General features: G+C 30.4%; 1 protein-coding gene and 1 non-coding gene across 6 annotated transcripts; one reads left to right on the forward strand and one right to left on the reverse strand.

Annotated features, from left to right (window-relative positions):
- The first annotated feature begins 2,582 nt into the window (after window positions 1–2,582).
- On the forward strand, window positions 2,583–2,654 carry TRNAE-UUC. The gene has a single exon. It is a non-coding gene; the product is annotated as a tRNA-Glu (tRNA).
- Window positions 2,655–6,948: 4,294 nt separating this feature from the next.
- Window positions 6,949–9,429, reverse strand: LOC124932560 (serine/arginine-rich splicing factor SC35-like). Of its 5 annotated transcripts, none has more exons than XR_007098762.1 (10): window positions 9,274–9,429; window positions 9,101–9,179; window positions 8,919–8,998; window positions 8,762–8,828; window positions 8,588–8,671; window positions 8,305–8,502; window positions 8,019–8,211; window positions 7,751–7,916; window positions 7,528–7,646; window positions 6,949–7,418 (listed from the first exon to the last, which is right to left on the reverse strand). XR_007098762.1 is itself a non-coding variant. In XM_047473211.1 (8 exons), the coding sequence occupies exons 1-8, from the start codon at window positions 9,347–9,349 to the stop codon at window positions 7,911–7,913; spliced, it is 762 nt and encodes a 253-aa protein (XP_047329167.1). In that variant the 5' UTR covers window positions 9,350–9,429; the 3' UTR covers window positions 7,651–7,910. The 5 variants fall into 5 exon arrangements, 2 of the variants coding, with proteins under 2 accessions (XP_047329167.1, XP_047329166.1); XR_007098763.1 differs by having other exon boundaries at window positions 6,949–7,432; XR_007098761.1 differs by having other exon boundaries at window positions 6,949–7,646.
- Between the last annotated feature and the right edge of the window lie 1,725 nt (window positions 9,430–11,154).

Consider the following 11,154-nt stretch of genomic DNA (forward strand, 5'->3'; position numbering starts at 1 on the left):
TGTATAAAAATATAAATTATGACTATGTATAAATAATATAAAGTAATATAAATTATTGATGTTTGGTATGAATTATAAGAAATGATATAATTTGTTTATAGTTTATATTTTGTGTTTGATATATATAGTATAGGAATAAAATGACAATTTCACCATTTTAATAAATTAAAGTGAAAATATGAATTTAAAATTATTATTATTTTTTATATTTATTTTATATTATAAAGAATATTATTTGTTATTATAAATTATTTTACTATTATTATTTAATAATTAATGTAATTTTAATTATAATATAAAAAAAAATTATAATATAAACTGTAAATTATATTTATTTAATCTAAATATTATTAATAATTGTAATAAAATAAATTTAAAATAAAAGTAGTATTTATAATATAAGTAAATATAGAAAATAATAATTAATAAAATTATTACTTATAAAAATAAATATATATATTTTTAATTAAAATATTGAACTATTTTAAAGAATATATTAAAAATAGTTATATATAATAATAATATTAAAAATAAATAAAATATATTTAATATATTATATAATAATAAGTTATATATAATATTAATAAATGGTATAATGAGAAAAAAAATGACATAAGAATAAGAATACGGGACATAGTTACAAAAGTATATAATATAAATTATATAGAGATATAAATTTATATAATAGTAAAAATGTAATAATCACCGTATTAAATAATGTTTGTATAGTTTATACTATACCAATAATGTTATAAATTTTTGTACTAAAAACATATTTTAAAAATTTACATAATAAAAAGAGAAAGAAGAAGTCACCATAAAAAAAGAAGGCAGAAATAGAAAATATATAGCATATTTTCATAGACAGTCTGACATTGTTTATTAAACTGACAATCAGTCTGAGATTTTGTCGAGTGGTTGGTAACTCATTCATCTACATTTTTAACGGTTGAATCAAAGTTTGATCGTCTCTAAGTTTGAGTTTATGTGGCTTAAAGTTTCCATCAATTTGAATTTTATTTACTCATTTGGGATAAAAAGTTTGTATCATTTTGGTTATGTCTTTTTATCTTTTGTGTTGTTATTAAATGTTGTTATATTTTTAATCGTATATTTGACATATGATTACAGTGAAGTTTGATTTGAACGTAAATTTTCGTGGTTTTACTCTTTAATTTGATAAAAAAAATTCAATCAAGTGGGAATTGATTATACATTTTCCCAACACTGTTATCATTTTTCATTGAATACTATGCGAATAACTCTTTTCCCTGTACTAAAGATTAAGGTAATAATTTGTCAATGAATTGAAAAAAGTGCGGTGATAATAATGTATACTAACAAATCCATGTTACTAAATACCAACTGTTTTATGTTCAATATCAACCACAATTTCATAATTCTCAATCATAACATCACGGTTGACCCCATTTGAAATCGTTTCAAAAAATCGTTTTCAAAGACAAACATCAAGTGTCACCACCTTCAAAATAGAATCACTTACTCTTGTTACATTACATGAGTGTATGTTCAACCGTCCTGATTTCATTCGAGCAAACCTTGTAAATTGGATCGGCAACAATTCGCTACCTTATAAGATTTTCAAGATTTGCAAACACATTGTGACAAGCCATCCAAATAAAAATGTTAAAAATATATCAAAATATATCGTGAACCTGCGTAAGTTAGTCATAAAAGAAAATGATGAGCAGAGGAAGCAAAACCTCAATTTGACTGTGTACACCCATTGGAGCATTAAGGAAGAGACGGATCTACTGATGGGCGGTAAAGTGGGATATTATCTCTAAATTTTTTAATATATTTATTTATTTTTTAATTTTAAAAAAACCAAAAAAATATACATTAATAGGTCGTTTTATCCATAATTTCTTTTTATATTTTTAAGTTCACCATAAAACCATAAAAAAGTTTAAACATACCCAAACTCTAATTTTTAAATCCATCATTGATTGTAGACAAAGAAAGATTTTTAATATAGATAATAGTTCTAACTAAGAAGAAAGTATAAATAATCGTCTTAATTTAATGTTTTATCAATGCAATTAATAAGTCATTCTTAATAATTAGTTTAAAAGAAATCCATTTGTCATTCCAGGACTCCACTAATTTTCCATTACCAATATCTCAATGATAATTTTTTTTAATAAAAGCAATTATTTCATGAATGTGATATTTTTATAATATAATACCAACAAAATTTGTTGTGAAAATATCTACTTTTAAAAATTAACCCCCCAAGACTATTTAGGTCATGAATGATTTCAAGCCTACTTATAAGTAAGACACTATTTTGAAACTAAAATCCAATAAAACGCATGCCCCAACCTCTTTGTTACAATTAAGGAGGTAAATTAATAGAGTTATTTGCGAGCTATTCGAATCTCGACTCAATAAAAAACTCGTTCGAAGTACTCGTACTTCACAAGCCAAACTCATTTAAAATTTAAACACGCCTAGTTAGAATCCGTAGATGTTCGGATCGTCAGCTCGCAAATATGTTTATTTAGAGGCTCACTAATCTTTATTAATAAATTAATATCTTACATTATAGATTAATATAATCCGATGTCGTCCAGCGGTTAGGATATCTGGCTTTCACCCAGGGGACCCGGGTTCGATTCCCGGCATCGGAAATATTTTATCATTTTATTACTCTTTTTCTCTAGAAAATAAAATGTTTGAATAGAGCATGCTTGAGCTCAACTCGTTATATAATCGAGCCGAGTTCGAGTAATTATATTCTCGTCTCCAGTACTCATCGAGCATATAAATATATAATGAGCTCAACTCGTTATAACATAACGAAGCGAGTTCGAGTAATTATATTCCCGTCTCTAGTAGTCATCGAGCTATTAGAGTATATAAATATATAATTTTTATTCTTTTATTTATGTACGCCCTAAATTAACTTTTCATTCTTGAGAATTGAGTCCTCCTTTCTATTCAGTCGTCAACAACTCAACATTCAAAATTTGGTTTTCATTCTTAATCCTTCATTAGACCGTCAACCTTCAAAGTTCATCTTCAAACGTTTGAAGGCTCCTCTTTAAGCATGTTCTGTCTCTCTTCTTCCTTATGAAATCTCCATTATCTTCTTCCTACCTTCACTGATTTTGGCGCTATAAGCAATCAAGATTCCGAGCTAGTCTCTTGGCTCCCCGCCTACTCATTGTATTTGCATCAATAACAAATATACTATAAAGTATTGTATATGTGTCTCTCGTCGAGCTACTAGAATATATATAAATATATAAATTTTATTCTTTTATTTATATTTTTATTTAATTTTTATAATATAAATAAAGTAAAAAGTGTAAGGCTCTGTATGCCCTAAATTAACTTTTCATTCTTGAGAATTGAGTCCTCCTTTCTATTCAGTCGTCAACAACCCAAAATTCAAAATTAGGTTTCATTCTTAATCCTTCATTCGGCCGTCAACCTTCAAAGTTCATCTTCAAACGTCTGAAAACTCATCTTTAAGCAGGTTATGTCTCTCTTCTTCCTTACGTAATCTCCATTCTCTTCTTCCCACCTTCACTGATTTTGGTGATGTAACCAATCAAGATTCTGAGCTAGTCTCTTGGCTCACCGCCTACTCATTGTATCTGCATCAATAACAAATATAGTATAGAGTATTGTATATATGTGTTGTTGAGTTGTTTGTGTTGAATAACACTGTTGATTATATACCTCTCTCTAGTACTCGTCGAGCTACTAGAGTATATAAATGTATAATTTTTATTCTTTTATTTATATTTTTATTTAATTTTTATAATATAAATAAAGTAAAAAGTGTAAGACTCTGTACGCCCTAAATTAACTTTTCATTCTTGAGAATTGAGTCCTCATTTCTATTCGGTCGTCAACAACCCAACATTCAAAATTAGGTTTTCATTCTTAATCCTTTATTCGCCGTCAACCTTTAAAGTTTATCTTCAAACGTCTGAAGACTCCTCTTTAAACAGGTTCTGTCTCTCTTCTTCCTTATGCAATCTACATTCTCTTCTTCCTACCTTCACTGATTTTGACGCTGTGACCAATCAAGATTCCGAGCTAGTCTCTTGGTTGACCGCCTTCTCATTGTATCTGCATCAATAACAAATATAGTATAGAGTATTGTATATGTGTTGTTGAGTCGTTTTTGTTGAATAACACTGTTGATTATATACCCGTCTCTAGTACTCGTCGTGTTATTAGAGTATATAAATATATAAATATATAATTTTTATTCTTTTATTTATATTTTTATTTAATTTTTATAATATAAATAAAGTAAAAAGTGTAAGACTCTGTACGTTCTAAATTAACTTTTCATTCTTCATAATTGAGTCCTCCTTTCTATTCAAAGTTTATCTTCAAACGTCTGAAGACTCCTCTTTAAGCAGGTTTTGTCGCTCTTCTTCCTTATGCAATCTTCATTCTCTTCTTCCTACCTTCACAGATTTTGGCGCTGTGACCAATCAAGATTCCGAGCTAGTATCTTGGCTCACCGCCTACTCATTGTATCTGCATCAATAACAAATATAGTATAGAGTATTGTATATGTGTGTTGTGAGTTGTTTGTGTTGAATAACACTGTTGATTATATACCCGTCTCCAGGAATCGTCGAGCTACTAGAGTATATAAATATATAATTTTTATTCTTTTATTTAATTTTTATAATATAAATAAAGTAAAAAGTGTAAGGCTCTGTACGCCCTAAATTAAATTTTCATTCTTCAGAATTGAGTCTTCCTTTCTATTTGGTCGTCAACAACCCAACATTCAAAATTAGATTTTCATTCTTAATCTTTCATTCGGCCGTCAACCTTCAAAGTTTATCTTCAAACGTCTGAAGACTCCTCTTTAAGCAGGTTCTGTCGCTCTTCTTCCTTATGCAATCTCCATTCTCTTCTTCCTACCTTCAAAGATTTTGGCGATGTGACCAATCAAGATTCCAAGCTAGTATCTTGGCTCACCGCCTACTCATTGTATCTGCATCAATAACAAATATAGTATAGAGTATTGTATATGTGTGTTGTTGAGTCGTTTGTGTTGAATAACACTGTTGATTATATACCAGTCTCCAGTACTCGTCGAGCTACTAGAGTATATACATATATAATTTTTATTCTTTTATTTATATTTTTATATAAGTTTTATAATATAAATAAAGTAAAAAGTGTAAGGCTTTGTACGCCTTAAATTAACTTTTCATTCTTGAGAATTGAGTCCTCCTTTCTATTCGGTTGTCAACAACCCAACATTCAAAATTAGGTTTTCATTCCTAATCTTTCATTCGGCCGTTAACCTTCAAAGTTAATCTTCAAACGTTTGAAAGCTACTCTTTATCTGTCTCTTTTCTTCCTTATGCAATCTTCATTATCTTCTTCCTACCTTCACTGATTTTGGCGCTGTGACCAATCAAGATTCCGGGCTAGTCTCTTGGTTCACCGCTTACTCATTGTATCTGTATTAATAACAAATAGAGTATAGAGTATTGTATATGTGTGTTGTTGAGTCATTTGTGTAGAATAACACAGTTGATTATATTCCCGTGTCTAGTACTCGTCGAGTATATAAATATACAATTTTTATTCTTTTATTTATAATTTTTATAATATAAATAAAGTAAAAAGTGTAAGGCTCTGCCCTAAATTAACTTTTCATTCTTGAGGAATTAAGTCCTCCTTTCTTTTGAGTAGTCAACAACCCAACATTCAAAATTAAGTTTTCATTCCTAATCTTTCAGCCGTCAACCTTCAAAGTTCATCTTCAAACGTCTAAAGGCTCCTCTTTAAGCAAGTTATGTCTCTATTCTTTCTTATGCAATCTTCATTCTCTTCTTCCTACCTTCACTGTTTTTGGCGCTGTGACCAATTAAGATTCCGAGCTAGTCTCATGGCTTACCGTCTACTCATTGTATATGAGTAATAACAAATATAGTATAGAGTTGTATGTGTTGTTGAGTCGTTTGTGTTGAATAACATTGTTGATTATATACCTGTTTGGAAATTTCTCTCGCACTCCATGTGTTCGATGAAATGTCTCAATACATATTCTTGTTAGTTTAGGAGTTGGTTGAATTCTAATTTCTTACTTTCTATATGCGGGATATAGAATTAGGGTTTATTTTTATAAAGTTATTCTTTAATTGTTAGTCTAAGAAAATGTAGATTAATGATACATCTAAAAATTTATTAAAATTTGAATGGTGTGAAAATGACATAAAAAGAACAAATTTTAACTTTGAATTTATAAAATAGAATAGGAGTGATCAAATACAATAACTATATATAATTAATTACTCAATCTCAAAGGCAAACATCTCAGTTCATTTTCATTTTCAGCCCTAGTCAAGGATATCAAAATAATTTTATTTACTAGTCAAGAGTGAAAATCCAAATAATTTTATTTGAGGTCCGACTGTGTCGCAAGCCAATCTCAGGGTATTATTTGACAAAGTGACAATGAATTATTAAAGTTGACTTGTTGCCCGGACACATGGAAAAATCGAGATTAATACAGTCTAAAAACGAAAAATAATTCACATACAGATCATTTGTGTGAATATAGAACAATGGTGACAAAGCACAACAGTTTTATCCTCCCTCAGAATCCCATTCAGTTTAATACTATAAAACATTGACAAGTGATACCCGTTTAGAAGAAAAAGAAAATTTCAGCAACAATTTTTCAAAAAGATCTAATTCAGTTTTATCATAAAGATGTTCTTTTAAAAATTTTGGACCACATTCTATATTAAATTGAAAAAACTAAGGTAAAATTGGCTATTATCACTTGGATTGGAGCATTTAAGAATGAGTGAAATTATTCTGTGATTAAAATCCTCATAAATAATACCAAAAGTCAGGAGTTTTTTTTAGTAACTTTCATTAGTTATTCCTATTTCCGTTAAATTGCTTGATAAACATAAATCAAACTACTCCTATCAAAATTAACCAAGATTAATATAGATAACATCTCTTCTCCTAAACAAGTTAGAGTTACATAAGTATAATTAGCAAAATAATGCAGAATATTGATCAAGATTTTATACCAATCGCAGCATGACTGGACCACAACCGAAATTCTCGCGAAAAACAGCTATTCAATCAGCAAGAGAACAGCAATAACTCTTGTTAATCAATTATTCACCTCTACAGCCACGATCTCGTGTGCTGCTGTGACAATTGACAATATGCATCAGCTTAAAAACTAATTACCTCTGCAGCATGAAAAATGCGCTTAACCTAGGAAAAACATTAGCAAATCTCACCATAACCTAGTCACTATGTTAGCATGTTCATTCAAAAGCTCAGCATTACAGTTTCATGCTCGAAATCTGCACTGCAAGTCATAACAGGTGTCTGCAACAGCTACACAATCTAACAATTTGGAACTTCACCCAAGTTTTCTGTATTTCATCAGCTACTAATACTCAAATTTCACCACAAAAAAGAAATATGCTAATCAAGGTTAAAGAAATCATTTTCACTTCCAGTAAAAACACTATTAGATCTTACCATTCATGTTATCAACACGAATTTTTTAAACCGAACCGCCTTTTTTCAACAGCATTAAAGTACAAACAGCAAGCATCAACGACTGCTACATCATCATCAGCCAGTCGAACGAACACATACTAATAAGTCAAGAACAATCTATTAGCATTTATACGAAAAACAAACAGACTGGAGAAAACCCATGAAAAAAGCGTTATCCAAACAGTCGACACAAAATACTAACCATAGAAAAGCATCCAACACAAAAGAACTATTCTGAATTCCGATCGACGTCTATTTCAAGCATATTACTAAAGCACATTTATAAAATATCACTAAATATTTCTCTTCCCATGTGTCCAAGAACGGAGTATGCATGCATCCGGTGTACATTTTGAATGCTTTCACTCCTACAGATGAAAAATAGAGAAAGGCAAACAAAGATAAATCAGTGCAAAGAAAGAAAAAAACCCTTAAAAATCTGTCTCTATAGATAGTAATCAGATACTTACATCAGCATCAGAACGAGGAGATGGGCTTCTCGAAACCACCTTTTTACCATTTGGTGAGACACTTCCAGGAGTAGGAGAACGTTCATTACCATTACGAACAATTGGACTTCCACTCTTAGATAAAGGTGATCGAGACCTAACTGGAGACAGGCTCCTCCTACGAGGACTAGCGCTACGACGAATCGGAGATACGCTTTGATTATATTAAAACATCTACTATATTAGAGTTTTAACCAAAAAAAACTTTATAAGAACATGTTAGAATATAAAGAAACTTGGATAATACCTTCCACGAGACCTGCTCAAGCTTCGGCTACGGCTCCTTCTCTTGTGATTAATAGGGCTTCCACTGCGACTCCTGCTTCGACGACGATATTCTCGTTCCCTTTCATAGTTCCTGTCACGATCAGACCTACCTCTACTTCTGCTTCTGCTACGACTTCTTCTGCGATAATCTCTATCCCTGTGTGAATCTCTACTATACCTGAAATATTGGTTTATGGTTGAAGATGACTATGACAAAGACCTAAACTGTGATAATATTATTTGGGTGGTAAAAAATAGATTACCTTGGACGAGGGCTTCGGCTTCTTGACCTGTCTCTTGACCTGTCTCGCGATCTTGATACCGGTTCCATTATCCTTCCTTTGTGACTGTACAATAAAACAGAAAAGAGATATTAAACAAATTTACAAATGGTACTTTATGAAACATAGAATTCAGTAACAAAACAGAGGTCTCACACTCTTTCAGCATTTGGACCATACTTAGCAAACTGAACCATTATTTCCCTTCCATCAACAGTTCTTCCTGAAAATATAAATAACAAATAATTGAGTAAACAAATCGCAAGTATCAATAAATCGACATGAAACATGAAAATGAATTGAAGAAAATAACCATCAAGCTTGTCAACTGCTTTCTGGGCCTCGTCCGCATACTTATATCGAACAAATGCAAACCCACGTGAATCTCCAGTCCTAATGAAAAATAAATACGTTTCTCAGTCACATCAAGCATAAATTTTTAAGCTTGGGATATAATCGCAGTACTTAATTATCGCAAAGGAAACAGATACAAACCTTCGATCTCTGGGAATGAAAACGTCGACAACTTTTCCATACTTTTCGAAAAGAGGAAACAAATCGTCCGCCGATGTCCCTATTGATTAATTTGAAAAAGTATAAAAAAAATCAATAGGACGTTAGAAAAAGATATCAAAACTGGTACAAATTGAAAGAGATGAGATACAGACGGAAGGTAATGTTGAGAACAAGAAGAGAGAATGTGTCTTTGATATCTGGAGGGCCAGATCTTCCGAAGTGCGACATCTTCTGCGTGCCTATGAGAGAGAGAATTTGTCACCGAGCTAGGGTTTCGTTGGAGAAGAAATATACAATTATCACCGGCCGACAAATGTAGTTAAATAAATGAATAATTGTGACGATGGGCTAAGAATGGGTATATCTATTGGGCCACTTTAGGATTTTGGATCAATAAAATCACGATAAAATATAATTAACGTCTGAAAAAGTAAATATATTTAGTGGGATTGAAAAAAATTATATTTAGTAAGATGAAATATATTCTAAAATTTTGATGACTTGGTTATGATTAAAAATATAGACATTTGTTAAAAAAAAATATATATATATATAATCATGTTTAAATTTGAAGTGTTTGAATAGCTATAGTTAGTTTAGATATAAATTCAATAGTAGGTTAATGAGTTTAAATATATAAATTACACCAAAAATTATTTTAATTAATATTTTTGTTTTAATACCATAAATAAATTAAAATTTCATGATGAAAAAGGGCGAGGCCCGCCTCATTTTTCTGACAGATGGTCATAATTTCATTTGGGTTCGAATCCTACTAAATTGTTCACAAAAGATTAGAAATTGTTGAAGAAACAACAAGATGTTTTTTTTTGTCCATTCCAAACGATCGAAAAAGAAAGAAATAGTTAATATATTCAAGATAATTACGTATTTATAAAATACTGTCTCAATTCATTGTATTTCATCAGATCTAGGATGTGATATGGTTTCGAAGGATGAACCGGATATGGACAGTTCCAATAAGATTTCATTATGTGATATATTTATATATCCCTAAAATAGTTTTGTTACTCTATTGACTTCATGAATTTGCCTTTCTTTCGTATAAGACTGTCCAAATAGAGTAGTCATTTTTAGTTTTTCATAGGCGCAATCAGTTAATTTGATTTTAACAATATAAATCAAGCATGTTTTCCATGAAGAAGATTTGGCTCGACGTGTTCTATTCAATATAGCCTATACATGTAGGAGAAGAACCCGTATCGGTAAAAAAATAGAAAAATAGAACCAAGTCACGATGATACGGATCAACCCTTTATTCTTGCGCAAAAGATCTTACCTCACGTTTTCAAAGGAACTGGAGTTACAACATTTCTATTCAAGAGTTCTTATTTGTTTTCATGATCGTATTCCAAGTTGAGCACAACATCCTTATGCACCCATTTCACATGTTAGGCGTAGTTGGTGTTTTCGGTGGCTCCCTATTAAGTGCTCTACATGGTTCCTTAGTAAATTGTAGTTTGATTAGGGAACTTAAATAAAATGAATTTGCTAATGAAGGTTACATATGCAGACGTTGGTACCATTTATGCAACAATTAACACTAAAGTTGATGCCAATTCTTATTCTACTTCGGGGTGATTATATCTATTCCTAATTTTTAATGGAATGCAGGGATCTATATGTAACATAGTCAGGGCCGGCCCTGAGATTTTGGGGCCTTATGCAAATTTAAATTTTGGGGCCCCCTAAAATAGTAAAAAAAAAAATTAAATTTTAATTAATAAAATAAAATATAAATAATTAATATATTATAATTGGAGACTAAAAAGGAGATATAAAAATTATTTTTATAATATATATTTAATATTAAAGGAGAAAAAAGAGAAAAAAAATAATATTAATAATATAATATTATTAAATATAAAAAAATGGGGGCCCTATAAAAGTGGGGGGCCCTATGCAAGTGCATTGGTTGCCTTACCCCAGGGCCGGCCCTGAACATAGTATCTATTTAGACACAAGATACGCTCGAATGACTCCTTCTCATAATGAGAATGTATATAACCCTA

This window comes from Impatiens glandulifera, chromosome 3 (genome assembly GCF_907164915.1).
Source record: "Impatiens glandulifera chromosome 3, dImpGla2.1, whole genome shotgun sequence".
Classification (NCBI taxonomy): domain Eukaryota; kingdom Viridiplantae; phylum Streptophyta; class Magnoliopsida; order Ericales; family Balsaminaceae; genus Impatiens; species Impatiens glandulifera.

Excerpts from the sequence above, each read along its gene's own strand:
- LOC124932560 (XM_047473210.1), bottom strand. The coding sequence starts at position 9,349 with ATGTCGCACTTCGGAAGATCTGGCCCTCCAGATATCAAAGACACATTC. Across the intron at positions 8,999-9,100 it reads TTCATTCCCAGAGATCGAAG|GACTGGAGATTCACGTGGGT; the intron begins GTTTGTATCTGT and ends ATTTTTCATTAG. Across the intron at positions 8,503-8,587 it reads AGCCGAAGCCCTCGTCCAAG|GTATAGTAGAGATTCACACA; the intron begins GTAATCTATTTT and ends CCAATATTTCAG.